Genomic DNA, 19,076 nt, shown 5'->3' with positions numbered 1-19,076 from the left:
GCACTGCTTTTGTCTTACACAGTAAATCAAGTGGTATTATTTTACCACTAAAATATTCAGTCTCTCAGGCACTTTTACTTGGGTCTCCAGCCATCAGTCAAACTGCTGAGGCGTGAGCGAGAGAAGGGGAAAGAGAGAGAGAGAAAAGGAGCGATGGAGCCTCCATCCTCCTGTAACATGTGTCTACAGCAATCTTGTTAAAGAATGCAACAGATCTGCGGCAGGCTCCATAACAGTATTTGTCAGCAGGAGTTAATAATTTATTAGCAGTGCTGGGAGGGCTGCGCTCAGGCAGCTTAAGAGTGCGGAGAAGCCCCTCTGCCCCACCCCCCACCTTCGACAAGCCCCACACAATACTACCTCATATTATTGAAAGGGAAAGGAGAAGAGTGGTGGTAATTCTCTGAAAATATCTGAGGGCAACCGTATTTTATTCATCATATTTAAAGAGAGGAGCACACAGCGCTGAGATCTAAAGGGGGTTTGTGTGTGAGGGATCAACACAGACACAACAAAAGCACTGACGAGGAGCAGAATGCATGCAGGATCTAATCGTATTTTCTGATAGCGTTTCACTGTTTACAGCCTCAGTGTTCATGCTACAAAATAAAATAAGCAAAACAGCCGAGTTTGTAAAACTGCAGTGTATTCTAGCGCTGCTGAAATAACTTTTATTCGCATTAATAATTAAATCAGTGTATCTGGGAGAAAATAATCCCAAAATGTGCTTTAACAAACCAAACAGTGGGAATATGGTGAATTGAAGGGGTAGCTCATAAATTCTTGACAAGCTGCCCTCCCACATGCTTGATTTCACAACAACAATAGACAACTAACAAACCAGAGTAATCAATAATTGCATGAAATGCTGCTTTCCTTCCCACTTCCTCAAAGACAAAGCCCAAGTGACTCTGAAGCCTGTGGAGGCAGAGACCAGGGACGGTCAGCTCGAAAAGAAAACTGCTCTATATATAGCCGACAATATTGCACACATTTGAGGGATTAGGATTTAAGTTCTGCAGCAGCGAGCTAATATAGCCTGGAATGCTTTGAGTCATGAATTGTTCCCTGAGATAATGTTTCATCAGTGCGCAAAACAACCTCTGCTTAATTGGAGAGTATTAGAGGAGTGTTGTGCTCTGCTCATCTCAGGGGTCTTGTGACTGTGGGGCCATGTGTCGCAGGCTATCCCATTTCCTCTTTCATCGTAAAAGGGCTGGGCTGACTTTCACCCTCACACCGTATCTGCTCAGTCACACTGTTTACCTTTTATAGACAATGGTGACAAGTAACCCCACACTCCCTCGACCCACCCATATGCTCACTTGACTGTCTTACTGATGTCCAAAACCTTTAAGTATAAAATCCCAGCTGAGGATGATCTAACACCTTCTTCTTTGACACATTAACAGAGGACTCATGGCAGAAGTTATTAGATTAAAAACTAAAATCTAACATTTTAACAAAAATATTACTATCATAAGCACATTCACTATCTTAATTTGTTCTGGTGAATTTGTTTCCACAAATTAAAAATGATCTCTAGAAAAAGCTTCCTCAAATTAGAGTTGACCTTAAAGTTAACTTACAGTAGCAATAGATGAAGAAAGTAGTTAAAACCTCCTGTATTCCTTGTGTGTGAGAGAGAGAAAGTCAGAGAGGGAGGGGGGGATCATCTGTGTGTTTTCCTTCAGGGGTTCCTCCTGTTCTAACAGGTGTCGTGGTAGGGTTCCTCTGGGTTCTTCACCTGCCATAATGAGATATTACTACCTGACAGCTCCCAGCTGGAAGAGCATTGATACGGAATCCACCGTTTAGCACAATTAAATTATCACCCTCCATTGTGATTGTGCCATGCTGTGCAGCAGCCAGCTTTCTGGATACATAATCAACTCCTAACACGGGCTGTGTGCCGTACACAGCTAGTCTCTTTTTCTCACACACACACACACACACACACACACACACACACACACACACACACACACACACACACACACACACACACGCACACACACACACACAGAGTGCATGCACAAACCATGTTAGTCTATTGTAATATTCCTGCATATTCAAAAACAGGAATTACAGAAAAGAAGAATATATTTTGCTTTGAGTCAGTATCACATAAATTATTTTACATCTCCTAAACCTCAGCAGACATAGTAATTACCCATAATGATATTAAAATAAAGTAAATGGATTGGGAAAATACAGATTTTCCAACAAGGTAGCTGACTGTACAGTCACTGGAGAGTTGTCTAAATGAATTTGTTTAAATTGTTCCTCCATTATTGTTGACCTTCCCTTGCAAAAAGTCAACTCAATTACGGCGCCACTTCATCCTCACTTCACACTCTCTCCCGATGCCTTCTCTATTAGACATTGCCACAGTTACCACGGCTAAAACCCACACTCAAATGATAGCCGCCCAGTGCAAATTAAGCCAGCCACCTGAAGTGCACACTTTACATATTGAGCAGAGCATCGATAATTACTTTGCAGGGTAAATTATTTGCAATAATATGCTGCTCAAAGAACTGCCTTGTGTCTCACTTTAAACACTTGTGCAGCTGCCATGACAGCGTGCTCGCTGTCCTTGCCCCCCATGCAAGGCAAAGGCAGATGCAGGTGTGAGAGTGCTTAAGTGTCCCTGTCTGTCTACTCAGGAAGGGTCGATGAGCACTCACACACTGAATCCCTCGTTGCCCCCTCCTGCCCTACCTCCTCCTCCCTCTCCTCCTCCTCCTCCCCCCTCTCCTTCGGTCCCCTGTGCCATTGGCCCTTTTCCTGATCCCAGGACACAGGCTCAGAGCTGGATGGCATAACAGCCTCTCAGTTCCCCAGGACACACACAAGTTCACTCATGCGTAAGCTTTCACAAATGAAGGATGGCTGTACCAAAAAAAATCACTCCTGGCTTTTTTTTTTCTTTAAAAATGTAGACTTGCACAATTGTATCATAGGAATTATCCAGCAGAAGAGCAAACAGGATGTTTTGAGTCCAACATTTAGAGGAAGAAAAAAAAAACAAGGAAAGACTGTAACAGCACCATGACTACAACCTAAACAGCCAGACCGTTTCCCTGTCTGAGTGGAGAAAAAATAATACAGAGACAAGAAAAGCAGCTTGTTGTTCCACCCGCCTTTCTGTCTTTCCTTTCTTTTCTCTTTCTCTCTCCCTGGGCCTTCTGGAGGATGGTGTTCCCAAAGAGCCCTCTGTGTCTGTTGCTGCCGCTGCTGCACTTAGACAAACCTCACAGCAAGTCAAGCCATCAAGCAACACAAGCCTATTTGCTGAGCAACAGTGGAGCTTTGTGGCTCTCCTCATAGTTGACAGTAAGTTATGAGCCCTTTGTAAGCAGGAGAAGGAAAACAGAGATTGGAATTTGGCAGGAACATAATAATACAGAATTCTCCTGTTCATGGAACCTGAAATTTTCACGGAAACAATCGAGCATTGTTGAAGGAAAGAAGGCCACGGTGACTGATGAAATATAGAGTGCCCCCCTCCCTTTTATGTTAAACAGTAAACAAAGCGCTATTCAGGGCCAGGTCCTTTCTGTCATTTATAAAGATAACTTCTTCTGTGCACTGGAGAATTTGCGGTAAATGACTGCACTTCAACAAATCGGGTGTAACATCTTTCACAGTTGCCAGAAAAGCGGGTTGAGGAGCTGGCTGGAGGGTGTCAAACAGAAGTGAGGGGATGCAGCCCAAGTTTCTAAAGAGATGCACAATAAGTCTATAGGGGAGCATAGAAATCTCCAAAAGCAGGGGAAGTTAATAGAAAAAAAGAGACTTTTGGCCAAATACTCCAGCATAATAGTTAATTATAATGGAGAAATTTAGCATGAGAAGAAAACGCCTGATTATTAGTGACTGTGAGTGGTTTATGAAAGTAGGGAGGGGGTTATTGTACTGTATGCCAGTGAAACTATGGGCCTCAGTCTTTGGTCTTGCCACCATGAGGTCATCATTGGCAGCTCTAATGCCAAGCATAAAAAGGGTTGGTATAACCACTGTTGGTTTGGACATCTGGAATGCCAACAGACAGTGGCCCACTTTCTCTTAAAGTATCTTTGCTCTTTTCTTTTTTTTCCAAATGTAAAACAAGTTCTGGTCACTACAATGGCAAATTTGCAAGGAAGAAAAGCAATTTTGTTCCCATACATAGATTCCTCCAGCTCAGGGGAAAAATGAGAAAATTACCTCCAACACTGAGGTAATTAAGCTGCTCTGTTGTTATTTGAGGGCTGAGAGGACAACAGCTCATTAGCTACAGTTAGACCCACCCCGAATGCTTCAGTTTTTGTCCTTTTCTATTTCACATTCTGAATAAATTAATGCTATTCAGTCTCACACAAGGGAAGGCACACAAATGTCTCTCCCCTAGTGACAACTGGACTTCTTTTGCTTCTTTGTCTTTGGGCCCTTATGTGTTTTTTTTTTTTTTTACTGTGAGAAGAAGAAGGGCCTGGGTAGAGTTGGGGAGGGGAGAAAGAGTAGCTACGTTTCATGTGACACGTCAATTGGAAAATCAAAATAAGGGTAGTTCATTTGCTCCACCCAGATGAGGCCATGTAGCAGAGCTATGATGAATAGGGGTCAAGCAAGCCACACCTCAAAGATTTATGATTAAGGCTTATTATGTTGGGAAACTGACATTGATTGGCTGATTTAAACCACTGAAACCAATTAATTTGCCAGTGCTGAATAGAAAGCATGGTCAACAGTGTGTGTCATTCTGACAGGTCAGACGGGGAGAAGACGGGCTTAAGTGAAGGACTAAATGAAGGGCTGGCACCCAGCTCTGTTTGGGGGCGGTTAAAAGTTGCCTCTTGTGATTGACAGCTGATACAAGAAAAAGGGGGAGACCCGAGAAAAATGAGATCTGAGGAGCAAAAACCAGAAACTCCAGCCACTGATCTGGGTAATTGCCCAAAAATTTGGTTCACAGAAGACATGTACAAGCGGCTGTTTTAGCAATGCTAAGATGGTTTCATTCATGCCCTCGCGCTGAGAAAACCTGCGTAAATGAATGTGAAACATGGCTCTAATAAAATCAGAGAGCTGACAGACATGGCTGAACAGAAAAATATGCTGTACTTCCACTGCGGAGGAGCGGTCACTGTAGTGAATTAGACGTCGACCAAAACTCAAAATGCCATAGCAGCTGGCTGCCAACCATGTGTCCGACCACTCATCCTGTGCTTCAACTCTCATGCATTTGTCCAAAGCGATGCATGAATACCAGGAGTTAAAAGAGTTGCACATACCACAATCGAGTTCTAAATTTTTGTGCTGTGATTACAACAAATGCCACATGAGGCTTGGTTGCATGTTATTTTTCCTTGTGGTTGTCAGGGAAGCTTGTGTTTACCTTTTCTCTCCGTTAGTTTCTCTTTTATTCTCTCGCTGGCTGCTCAGGAGACGCATGCATCATGACAGTGCTCCAAAATGAAATCATTAACTAAATTGCTTTCTTAAAAAGCCACAAGTGTGCAGCAGGATTTGTGTGTGTTTGTGTGTATGAGTGTGAGTGTGTGTATGTGTGTTTGTGTTTGGCTATGGGCCACAGGCCTCTGGTTCCCAGGCAGCCTTTGCCTCGGCTCTGTTGTGGTTCCCTGCCACCACACTCATTATGCTCAACTTCAGCGCAGCACAGCACGTCGCAGGACTGCGGCTCACCTCGCCTTGCTCACTGGGCAAGTAGGAAATAATCTGGTAATCTCAAACTACTCCTCCATTTCAGCTGGGGCCCCTTTCACACAAAGAGAGCCTTTGTCTCACAACATTTATGACCACCCTTTGAATCTCAATCAGGGAATTATTTAAAACCAAATTCAAAAAATATGGTTTTGTATATGAAATTTGAAGCTTAGTGGGACTATTCTGTTGATCTGACCTATATTTTCATACTTAACCATAGTTCCTGCTGTGACTTCTCAAAATGCAATCAATCTAAATTAGGTGAAAAAATACTCATATCAGCAGCCAATATTCATGAAAATAAATTTGTACAATAATATATCCTAATATTATATGACATTCATATCTAGAGACACACTTCAAGAAATATACACACCGAGGTTATGTAAGAAACAAAATCCGAAAACAGCTTTCTGGACATTTTATCAATCTGCCTGAGGTAGATTTCAATAAACAAAGCAAACAGAATGAAAGGCAAATAGAGAGTGAAGGCCGCACAAATATTTGATAAGAGGATAGTGACTGTAGCTGAGCAGTGCCACAGACTCATACACACTCTCCCTCACACACACACACACACACACACACACACACACACACACACACACACACACACACACACACACACACACACACACATACACACACCCCTATGCCCTGACTCTCTATCTGCTCTGCACTGTGCTGAAGGCAGCAGATGTGTCTTTCACAGCCTGCAGAGTGTGTAACCAATCTGCAAACAATAGATGGAACTTGACAAAGGTCGCTGCTCTTGCAACACACTTTTACAGTAATGGGCACCCCCATTATGAACCCATTACTTTGCTTTTATTTTAAAGAAGGTTAAAGTATTTAAAACTGAGCACAAGCGTACATAAATAGTGTTTTTTTTGTGTTTGTGTGTGGGCCTATTAGTCTGCCACTATAATGCCTTTTAAGCTCCTGTGTAAGCCCCTTAACAAAGTTTAAGTCACCTTTTTGACCTCGTGTTAAGCTAACAGTTGGTGTAAACATGCTCAATCCTGATAATCTAATAATATACAAGGGACCTGGTACAGGGGAAGTGTCACAGTGCCATGTGCTAAAAGCTACCCTGAGTCTTAATTACAACAGACAGCCATGACAGTGAAAGAGATCCAGCGTCCGCCATGCTCTCTAATACCTGCAACTGTGACCACAGGATGTGGGGCAACAAAAGTGTTAGCTTGTTACACGTCTAAACACACCAGATCAGACCTGCCACTGCTTTGGCGCTGGTTTCCTTTTTTTTTTTTTTTTAACGGATATCTGATGAGGTTTTTTTTTTTTTTTTTTTGAGGTAAAAATTAAAAATGTTCTCATGAATAATACAAATAGTGAGTTAATGTGCCTAGATTAAAAATTTGGAGCTGTTTTTTACTCTTGACTCTGCTCTTATATGAAGTGGTGTCAGGTGCATGAAGCAGGCGTGACAAAGGGGAAAAAAAAGCCTTTGCTCTTACAAAAAAAAATGTTCCTGCATCATGAAACGTCCCACAAAAGGGGAATAATTTTTTATTATGGGATCTTTTATTTTACTGAACTTTAAAAAAAAAAGAAGAAGAAGAGGCAGAAAGCATTTTGCATAAATATGGGATTTACAGCAACACACATTTCTACTATTCCATGTATAGAAGCCTGGCTTGTTTAAAAGTTGCACAAGACGAAATGAGAGAGGAGTTTAAGATATGTTAGAAAAAACTTTCTTCTCTTCTTTCAATAAGTCAAACTCAGTGATATCTAAATGTGATTTGTTAGATGTAAATCAATTGACAAAAAACAATGAAATATTTCTTATATGTCCCATATGGAACAGATACAGCACGGAGTGAATCTTCTTGAATGTTAGTGCTTGTATGTATTTATGATCATGTCGAGCCAAGTCCGTGAGGCTCTGAGCAGCTCACAAGCCCTTCACGCTGTTGTCAGCAGGGCAGCCCTCCAGCATCAGCCTGCGTATCAGCTATAAATGGCAGCTACATCACTACAGCTACAGCTAAAAATACAGGGCTTGCTTTCTTTTATTTCCCTGTATTCTCAATTGTGTGTGAAACTTAAGCCCAGAGACCCAGCAAGACTAGCTTTATGTGGAAAAAAATGAGTATTGGTTTTGGACCTGTTTGGGGCTCATAACGAATCCCCTACATTTTGACAGCAAAATGCAGAAATTATAGCAGGAGACCTTTTTCTTTTTGTCTATGAGCCAGGTTTTAAGAGAGCTCTCTGAAAGCTATCAAAAGTTTCAAGATTTCCCACAACCCTCTCCTGTGGGTGTGCCTGTAAAGTGCTTCACTCCCTGCTCTCTAAAAACTCCAAGGGATTGCATCATGGGACGGGGTGTAAGACGATGGTAGCAACATACTGTAACAGGGAGGAAATACCTCATGTTGGTTGATTCATAAACACCTTGTGCACTGGCTGGCTGGACTCTCACACTGCTCTGTTCTGATGGTAGAGCTGTAGTGTGGCCAGTGCCAAATCCCAACACCACTGTTGTACAGTAGCACACACACATGCACAGAGTCACACACATACTCACAGGCTCACACAGATTATAGCTCGGCCTTGTTTTAATTGAGCCCCAGGCTTTGTGGTGTCTGTTATCTCTGACTAATAGCATACATTGGCCCTCTCTCATTATCAGAGTGGGTCTTTATCAGAGACCCTTGTTTGATACAGTTAGAGTTGATACATTATGAACTGCACACCAAGAGTCAACAGTGATCTGCATATTCAATAACTTCCGTAATTATATGCGCAATTCATCAGATGGGATGTGATTGCAGGGGAAGTGGAATAGAGTGGAATAGAGAGGAGCAGAGAGGTCTGATTCCTGGAGGACTAAAGTCTAATCACAAAACTAACATGATAATTGAAATCTAAATTGAAAGGCTTAGCTCTCAGGGAGAGTGTGTCAGACATGGAGTGTAGAGGCGCTAGTGAGAGAAGAAGAGATGGAGAAAGAAAGACGAGAAGGACAAATAAGATTTAAACAAGCCACTAACCATCCGCACAGGAAAAATAATCCTGCAAAACAAAATTTGTGTCTGGAATTTATAAAAGCAGCTCAAACTTGTTTTCATTAAACAGCCTGCTGGGAACATAACAGCTACACAAAACATGATATTTTTCAAGACTTTTCAAGATTTCTCTTTGTGTAATACAAAAATTCTTTCTAACAAATCAAAGAAAGAACAGGGTTCACAATGACTTATTACATTATTTCAGTAGTGTTGTTGGAACTGTAGAGTTAAACCCAATAAATGCCAGTTTTATCAGCAGTATCATTTGATTGGTGACTGTCTGGGCTAATTTCCATCACAAAAGTCTCAGTTGCTCAAAAGTTGCTCACCAACCTTATAAAATGTTTTGTTTAGTTTTTTTCATTTTTTCCCCCACCAGCTTTGTTTGTATGTCAAAATTCATGAAAATGCTCCTTATTTCCTCTGGGCTCATAACCTGGTCATGGATGTCAGGTTGTCAGGTTGTTTAGTATCACCTCAATAAGACACTTTGTCTCCTTTGCTCTCTGTTTTTGACTCCCTTTTTTGCGGAGATGATTAAAATGATTGCTTCTCAATGGTTTCATCAAAATGAGCATTTTTTGCAAACTTTAACAGAGTGAGCCTTTGAAATATTAGTGTATGATTTACAAAATAATAAAATTAACTTTATTTTCTTTATGAATACATACTAAAAGGGAAAGTTTTGCTACAGTATTGTGCTGTCCTCCATGTCATCTCAAAGTCTCTGCCCACATCTCATTCGCCTTTTGTGTTTTGCACCCAGTGAATGCAGCCCAAAGTAAGAACTGCAGAAAAGAGACAGTCCCCATTTACCCATTTCCTTCCCATCTCCCCCTCCTCCTCTCCTCCTCCTCTTACTGCTGTCCCTCCCACCCCACAGGATTCATATTCATCCCTCAATAACGTTTAATTAGTAATGCCAAATTCATTAACCTGTACTGCTGTTACACTGGCCTTAGCCATAAATTAGCTTAATGTGAGCAGACGTATTGCAGCTGTAATAAGGGACATAAAACTCAAAGAGAAACACATACTGTTCCTCCACAGTCATGGATCATATTAACCCTGGAGAACCCACGGGGTCAAATTTGACCCCTGTTAATTGATGCTACCCAAAATGAACAAACAAAAAAAAATTGTCAAATTTAACTTCAAAAGCTCAGAGTGCCACTTCTGCCCCCTGCATAGAGACACCTAGTGGATGAATACTGAACTCACATGAGCTGGAGTGAAAGTGACAAGCTGGGTGACCACATGCTGTTTTTTCGAGCTAAAAATCTACCCAATCAAAATTGCCTTCTCAGCAAACCAGAGGTTATTAATTTTGTGTATTTTTTGTTAATCTGTTTAGTGTAAGCTTGCAGAATGCCTAGAAGTATGTTTTATGTTCTTTTTGAATAAATTAGCGACTCTGGGCTAGTTCAAAAAACAATGGGCCAAAAATGACCCTTTGGTTCATTGAGTGACTTAGTAGATGGAGAATGGTGACAGTCCTCATTTGGCTAAAACCCTGAAATAAATTCATTATAATAGATTTTACTAAGTGACCTTGGTAGTACAGGGCCAGAGACTAATAAAGTAAATTCCTATATCTTTTCAGGGAGTATGGCATCCCCCTTTTCAAAACAGTGAACGCAACAGGGAAAGTTTACTGTAGTACATGTATTAGAACAACTTCAAGCTGATGATGGTGACTTGAACAGTGATTCAGGGCAGATTCTGATTAATTGTTTCAACAGCCTGAAAGTGACACAGGTCAGAGGTGAATCTTCTGCTCAAGACAATGATTCATCCAATGACTCGTCCAGTAAGATGTGCTATCTCCCGAGACTGCTACCCCACACCAACACTGATTGTTTGAAATGGCAAGACACAAAAGCAGTCAATTTGATATCAATCATATGCAAGACTAGAGCCTTTGGGAAAAGCTTGATGCTGGGACAAGTCCAAAAAAGAGTACACCAACACTGATCAGCCAAACATCATCAACACTTCCATGGGAGGAGTTGACATTGGAACAGCAAGAAGGCAGTCTAGGTCACCAACTCCTGGCCCCTCCTCCCAAACTCTTGGCCACTCCACCCCACCACCACCAAGATTTGTTCAAATTTATCAGAGTGCAGATGTTCGTTTCAACCAAATTGCACATTGGCCAGTCAAAAAAGAAAATTGCCGTCGTTGCGCTGTGAGCAAGGACCTCTAAACTGAAATGCACTGTGAAAAATGTGCAGTTTCTCTCTGCATCAACAAAAAAAGAAACTGTTTCAAAGACTACCACAATGTCTGGTGTGAGTTCCTCTCTGTAGCAGAACAGATTTTTGGATAAACAAAGACCCATGGTGTTAGTTTTTTCAATCGTCATTTTGGCCTTATGTTCCTGTTTCCATTGACCAAAGTGTGTTTGTACTTTTGAAATCCAGTTCTAACTTGCAACATAAGAGCAAAAAAAATGTTAGATGTAGTTGTGTGGTTGACTGAATAATTTTTCCTAAATTTAAAATAGTTTGCACTGACAGTGTTGGTTAATATGATCCTTCGAAATGATACGCCTAAAGCCCAATGGGTCAAATTTGACCCAAATCCTAAATTAGAGAATAAAGGGTTAAAATTGAAAAAGTTGATATTTTGGTGTTCAGTGAACTTACAGCAATCATTTAATGCATAGTTCATAATTTTCCAAAGAAGGGAAGGGTTCTTGGGTTCTCCAGGGTTAAGTCAGCAGTGTTTTAGTGCCGAGCGTTTCTTTCCTGTCTAGCAGCTCTTAAGCAGCTCTTAACTTTAAGCCCATCAAACATTTTTTTTTGAATGATTGAGAATTTGTTTAAAGCTGAATGAAATATAAAGGGCATTATAGAAATGGCTCATATCTTAAAACCAAAGATTCCTTCTAAGCTCTTTAACTATATAGTATACATATTATCCCTGACTTTCTATTGGAAATGAAAAGTCAAAAAGAAGCAGGAAATGCAGTTGTGGGATGTTCAGTGTGAGGCAAGGCTGCATTGGTTAAATATTAAGGTGTTTTTAAGATTCATTTAGGAGATGCTGTTTTTTTTAGCAGAGCTGAGATGCCAGAGCTCGATGCAGACTTTGGTTCTATCAGTAAAAAAGATGCAAGAGACAATTCCAACAGCTTCTGACAGCTCCGCCTAATTGGTCCAACTCTTTGGCATCTTGTTTGTGTTTATTTAATCAGCTGAGGGGATGTGTACATTTTGGCTTTGGGGCATGTAACCCACTATATCACAAGGAGACATGTTACCAGCAGCCTTTTCTGTCAATGTAGTTTTCCTTTAGAATCTTTAACATGGATAAAGTTAGGGTTATGTTTTCCTTGCAGACAAACTGATCCATTGTAAAAAGCCGACCTTCACTGTCCTAGGATTACACAGTGACCTCTTTGCTCCTCTATCCCCCAGTGATCTCGCCTAACAACTCCCACCAGAGAGCCTATTAGGCCTGGATCCCACTTTGTTGTTAAAAAGGGTCTTGTCCTTTCAGAAAGACTCACTTCCTCGCTTTCTGTTTTTTCAAGCATAGGTGGTGGAGGAACACAAGTTCATTGTTCCCCTCGCAGATGGAAGTTGGAGTTACCAGGGTAACAGCTCTAATCCTCCCTTTTTACCACTTTTTTCGTATTAACAGCCTATCGAGTGCTACCTTTTAAGTCACAGGAAAGAGCGCTCGCTCACTTTTAATTAGCTATGATTCTGTTTGCCAGGAGACAGCATGATGAGCTAATCGAAATTTACGAAATAATGACGTACTGCAAGCAGCTACTTCTCTCTCCTGAGGCCTGCTCCAAGAATAACAATAATGAGGCCATTATCGAGGACTGCACTTTAAAACGCCGCCCTGCCACCAAAACAGAGGACATAATTGTTCTGGTGTTTTCCATACAATCAACAACCCATTGTTGATGACTTGAGAACTACGGGAGCAAAGAATGGGGGCCATAATGATTGGTCTGTGCTGCCATGAAGATCCTGTACAAAGTGCCCAGTGAGGAGGGACCTCGATAGACTACTGATTTGCTTGTGAGGGCTCCAGATGAAGACAACTGTCTGGCTTTGTAGAGAAAAAAATATCCTTTCTGCTTTTTGTCTGTCGTGCCGCTCAAATAGCCCCCTAGCTGCATTAGAGAAGAAGCATTCATTTAATGAAAGGCCGGGAGTCACACAGACTCATGTGAAGGGGCCACAGAGATGCTGGAAAGAATGGCCATTTATATAACCTCCCTTTAATAAAAAAGAAATAACTGATCTCTTGAAAAGGATAAAAAGTTTAATTAAAATTAACCTCTCAGCTGTTTCTCACTGTATATATTTCCTAAAGTCAATTTACTTCAGCAGACTTGTTTGTCAACTGAGCTCTATCTAACATGTCAGGATAACTTAATTAGATAATGGTACATCTCTGCTCCAAAACTAACTTCATTACTAATCCCGCCCACCCATTTGGGAATGAGAACACCCCAGAGAGATTTTTATGATTAATAGGAAGGGGAAAATAAAATATTTTCTTAAAAGTTCACACCTTAACTTGCTGTGAGACAGCATGGCAGGTTTATTCACAGATGGTGCTGCACCAGTTAACTGTGCTCCATTGTAAAAGACAGAGAGAGACAGACAGGGAGAGACAGACAGAGAGAGACAGACAGAGCTTGAGGGCAGAAAAATGCTAAGTGGGCCCCTTAGCCTAGTCAACCTTCAGTGGGTTTCATTTATCTTCATCTTGTTAGACTAAATTAATTAACAATCTCAATGTTACACACTTTCTCCTTTCATTACATCAAATAATGGCAGAAATGTAGGGGGAGGTCCTTCCCACTGGGAGCAGACAGAGACTGAAGACATCTCTCTCCCTCTGTTCACATTTCTGTATTCTCTCTTCCTTCCTCTTTCTCTCCACTCTCACTCTCATCTTCTCCGTCCTTTTGATACACAAACAAAAACCTGTTAAACCTCTCGCACAAACAGATAAAAAATTGATGTAAAATAAAAACACATCTTTTCAGCGAGGCTTACAATAACAAAGCAGGAAAAGATATCTATTACTGCAGCTGTAGTTCAGAGAACTTTTGTCTTTGATTTCAATTTTAAACAGAACTGACGTTATATTTATGCAACAGTGCAAAGGCTTGACTTGAACATAAAATATGAAATTCAAACTTTTAACCATCATGTCTGAAAAGTTTGATGTATTTTTTATATACTCTTTGTATCTGGTGCTGTTAGAAAGCTCTTTTGCAGCTTTCAAAACTTAGTGCTTTGTATGTGTGACTCAAAACTAAACTTAAGAGTCAATATGATCAAAAAGTGCCCATCTGGTGTGCAACTGAAATATCCTCTATAGTGTAAAAAAATCATCAACATCTGCACTTGGAAGTAGAAATGCATGAGCATGTTTGAAAAAAGACAACCTTTTGACCCATTTCAGTTACTCGAGTAAAGACACTGAGTCTTCACTGGAGGAATGTCTCTGTCTCCATATCCATCCCCTGTCTCTATCCTTTTTCTCCCCTTCTGTCCCCTCCCCCACAACCCACAGCCCACTCCAGGACACAAGTCTTATCCAAGCAAAAGGGCTAACCCTGAAGCAAAGCCTGCCTTTAATCTCAGCCTGATTGTTGTGGCCTCCAATCTGCAGCCAGTGTGCGTGATATCTTTCCACTGCCTCTTCTTCTTTAATTAAAACAGACGTTGACAGAAGGATGTGGATTAGCAGTGCAATAATGTGTTTACTTAAAATAATCACAGTGTTTTCTCTCAGCTATGGGAACAAAAGGAAATTGTTGAGAGGACGGCAAGGTCAAAGGTCAGGTTTCCTCTCTTTTTTTACCCTCTTGTTTTAAGGATGTGTGGAAAATGTACGGGTGAAGTGAACATATGCAGTGCATCACCCTGCTGCTGCAGACAGTGAGCGCTCTAAAAGCGGTCATTTACTTTGGGTTATTACTTCTGAAACAAAAGTGGAAATAAGCAGTCAGTGCACTTTAAACAAGCTGTATGCCTGAATAACTTCTGTGTCATACCACGTGGAAAAAACAATTACTGTACATCTATGTATTACAGTTTTTACTGCAGCGAATTCTACAAATATATAAGGTATTAAAGACTATATATTTGATTTATAAAACTTGTTAGGACAAAGCTCTTTCAATCTATTAAACAAGAGAAATAGTTGTAGCCATTTACTTTAAGTGCGATTTCACATTACTACAGTCTTAAGCTAAATAAAACAACATTAAATGCCTGAGAGGTTTTCCTTATTGAATTCCTGAAGGACATTCTGACTAGCGAGAGTAATGGTATCAAATTGTCCTTTCTTTTTAAAATGCCCCCCACAGTTCTGAGAGAGAAAAAAATGCTGTTAATTTAATCAAATAAGTGACCTTTTGAAAAAGAAATCAAAGAGGATTCATTAGCTTTAGTAAAGTTTGGCTGACAGCAGCTTTGAAAGGCAGATGCTGCTGCTGTGGCTTCTAATGAGCCAACCCTAATTAGGGAGCAACACTGGAGCCTAGAGAAGGTGGTTGACTAGGAAAGGAGCCAATGGTAAATACAGTCTCTTATTTACTTTGTCTGTGTGTGTGTGTGTGTGTGTGTGTGTGTGTGTGTGTGTGTGTGTGTGTGTGTGTGTGTGTGTGTGTGTGTGTGTGTGTGTGTGTGTGTGTGTGTGTGTGTGTAATGACAGAACACATTTTTAATTAGAATCACAGGAAGGGTAAAGACAAAAAATGTACATCTTTGTGGTAGGTTGAATACAAACACAGAAAACAACAGGAAACAACAGGGCATCACAAGAAAGCAACTGTCTGACCCAACGCCCCTGATTAGGGTGGTTAGTGAGGAGGCTTAGAGGGGGAGAGTGGTCAGATAAAAGCATGCTGGGTAAAGACACAGAGAGCCTGCTCTTCTATGAAAGAGGGAGGGAAGAGAAAAAAGGGGGACAGCTAATCTACATGTGTCCCTTAAGTTGTTGATGTGTGCTTTCAGTCTGACTGTCTGTCAGTGGGGTGAGCATGCCAGTAAAGAACACAATCATAACACACAGCTTGGGTAAATATGTCAGAATCCATGTTTGACATTGATCAAATGTACTCACTCACACACACTCACACACATGACGGGACAAAGTCTAAATGTGTCAGAAAGCTTAACCCCTGTTAGCCCGCTACCATCCCCGTTAGCCCATCCTGTGATCCTAAATGGCAACAACAGAAATGAAACTAACCTCAGTAAAAAGCTGCTACGAAGAAAGCCCTCCATGTCAGCGTGTGGGGGTTCTGGCAGGAGAAATCACAGAGAACCATTTTAACTATGAAACGAGTGATAATCAAGAAGAAAGAGAGGAGGGAAAGAAAGAGAAAAAAGAAAAACAGAGCATACATCTTCCTCCTATAATAAGGCATGTCTTTAATTAAAGCAGAAATATGGCTAGCAACCCATCCTCTCCTTTTATGAACTGACATCATTAATTATACCTCTTTCCATCCAGGGAGTGGATTTGCATACAACATCGGTTTGCACTGAAAGCCTGATGATATGTTTGCATCAAATAAACTCTGCCTACTGATCCCTATACCGTCTTTTTTCCAAGCAGATATATACATGTACATCCAGCGCTGTGACCACAGACCCAGATCAGCCTCAGTCTGTTTCAGGCTAGCTAACGGTGGTCCAGCTGCAGCCCATGTGTGGTGATGGGCGCTGTGGCTTCTGGGAGTGAAGCCACACGGGACCCAAGCTGGGACTTGCAGCGTCAATGAGGCAAAAGGATGTGGTCATGATGTCACCACTTGTAGGGGTCGTTCAGAAGCTTGAGCCACAAAATAGTGGAGACACAGCTAAAAATGACTCACAACAGGTTTCCATCAGCCGATGTTATTGGTCTGTTTTAAGATACAGTTTTATTGTGTTAAGATTGGTTGAAAAATGATTAGGATTTCCATGTGCTTCATTTGAAGTGGTCAAAACAAGCATCAGTTTCAGGAAACTGATTTGCGAGTGGAACTTTTCTCTGTGGCTGAATGTAAATGTCTCTCAAACCTCTCAACCAGCCCAATAAAGAGGCTCAGACAGTTGAACAAGCAAGGGGATCTTGCAAAAATATTTTCAGCATTATGACAAGTAATTTTACCTCAATGCTACAGCAGCCCACCATCCTTTTATGCAACTTCATAACTTTGATACAAGAGCTTTAAAGTCTGAAGATCAAATGTCTTGCTGTGAAAATCACCACTTTTAACAGAAGTGCAAAGAAAAACACTCATTTCTCAACATGTTCAGTATTGTGCTCTCTTATGCATGTCATTATGAAAAATACAAAATATAACAGAAAATGACAGCTTTTAAACACCTTAAGTTTTCGTGACATTTGTGTAATTTGGCATTTTCTCCCCTTGCTCTTGTGGCTTATGAGACAAAGCCTCTGAGAGAATGGAAAGAATGAGCCGGGCCCAAGGACACTGTGCCTTTCAGTCTGGCCAGCACTTAGCGAGGCAGCCGATCCACAAGGCCCAGAGGGCTCAGCCGAGACTTTTCTCACAATAAGGTGTCTGGGGAGGCGGGAGTGGCATAGCTGGGGGCGCTGCAGCTCTGCTCTTTTCTGCACTCAGCTGGGCCCAGTGCACATAATACCATCACCACGGCACAGCACACCATGCCAGTGACAACGTGAGAAAACAACCGTCAAACAGTGCAGAGGAGATCAAGCGTGTCTCCTCACTTCTCTGAGTGCAAAAAGCACACATACTCTGAGGCAAGCACACACAAACTAAAACAATCACCAACACAAATGTGGATCTCTCTGAACTTTTTGAACATGCAAACACATACTCGCACACATTTACATACTGCAAACTCCACCTCAGAAACTAGGAACAGGAATAGAAACAGTAACAAGTTTAATGCACACACACAACCCCTTGTTGGACTTACAGAAAAGTTTTTTATTATGTAGACATTTTTTTTGTTTCATTTCGGTGGCACCTGAATTTTCCTCTGGGCTTGCTTGAAGCGTAAAATAGCAAGGGAAATAAATAGATTAAGCTATGCTCTGTTTCTATCTTTATCTTTGGTCCTTTTTCATCAGCCTTGTTCTTGTACTCTAAGTGCTTGTGTTTCCTCAGCTGTGCCTGCTGTCTAAAGTCCCATTGTGGTCAGCAAAAACTGAACTTAGCCTCCAATGGTGTGGTTTGGAGAGCAAATGACCAAACTCAGGAAGAAGTGACTGGGCCATATTGTATTTGCCACTCAAAGAAAGAAAAAAAAGAGAAAAAAATGTCTTTAAATCAGGGCTAGGCCACAATTCAAGGGCAGGCTTTTTGGTGAAGGAGAAGCAGGGAGGATAGACATCACTGAGTTGGCCTGTACCAGTCCATGCAGCGGCCCTTTCGAAGAATGAGACTCTGCCAAAAGCTGCCTCTGCCTAAACCAAGTCTCCCACCATCTGCAACAAATGTGCTCTATTAAAGCAGTACCATATGGACAACAAGCTAGCTATTAACACGGCTTCAGCACATCCCCTTAACCTAGCACAGATTTCGAACTTCCAGTCAAATTGACTGCAGATTTAATGCACCGCCAGCAGCCGTGTGGGTCTTGGCACGAGACGGCTCTCGCAGCCTCCAGTCATTAACAAGCTCACGTACAGCGCCGGGCACAGCGAGACACAGAAGTTAGTTACACAGATCCCACCAGTAACTACACCCAGGGTTACTCTGAATATCCCTAAACCAAAGCCATATGACAAAAATAGCAGTATCCAAAGGAGAGCGCAAGAGTCTGCACTGATCCAGAACTCAAACATTGTTAAGACAAGTAAACCAGCTCTGAAAATACTCTGCTGTATGGAGTGGAAACAGGCTCATGGAGCAGATCTACCCACAGAGCTGCTGCAGCAGTGGCTTATGCCTCAGTTCTTCCACAGTGATGGAGAGTGCATTCACTCCTCTGTATGGATCCAAAATGGCAGTGATTAACCCTACAGGGTGTGTGTGCGCGGGTGTGTGGGGAGGGGGGGACCATTTAATCCCAGAAGGCCAGGCGGCCATGTTGACGCCTCTCTTCTCTCTGAGTCATGGGGGGGACCCACCCACTATTCACAAAGACATGCTCTCTTCTCCTAAACCATGACGCCACGACTCTGAGTCCTGTGTTCTGCGACCCAGAGACAACATGCACACACACATACACACAAACCAAATCAATTATAGTTCTACAGTTTGAACCCGACTCCAAAGTTCAGTAATTTTTGTTTGTTTATATTTTCTCCTTCTGTCTGAGCTGCTTCAGACACTGTACATAATTAGAGTGG

At 41.6% G+C, this 19,076-nt stretch overlaps 1 protein-coding gene across 9 annotated transcripts in view; it reads right to left on the bottom strand.

Moving 5' to 3' along the window:
- sox6 (SRY-box transcription factor 6) overlaps positions 1–19,076 on the bottom strand; it is a 133,496-nt gene that overhangs the window by 87,575 nt on the left and 26,845 nt on the right. For 6 of the 9 annotated variants that reach the window (XM_074666843.1, XM_074666844.1, XM_074666842.1 and 3 more), the window contains exon 3: positions 15,993–16,044. The exons of the other annotated variants lie outside the window; for them this stretch is intronic. In XM_074666843.1, the coding sequence (XP_074522944.1) occupies positions 15,993–16,027 (35 nt within the window). In that variant the 5' untranslated portion in view covers positions 16,028–16,044. The remainder of the gene's footprint in view (positions 1–15,992; positions 16,045–19,076) is intronic. 9 annotated transcript variants of the gene reach the window in all.

This window comes from Halichoeres trimaculatus, unplaced genomic scaffold (genome assembly GCF_033239565.1).
Source record: "Halichoeres trimaculatus isolate MK-OKI-2021-1 unplaced genomic scaffold, fHalTri1.1 fHalTri1_scaffold_3, whole genome shotgun sequence".
NCBI lineage: Eukaryota > Metazoa > Chordata > Actinopteri > Labriformes > Labridae > Halichoeres > Halichoeres trimaculatus.
This window is presented reverse-complemented; position numbering and strand designations above follow the sequence as displayed.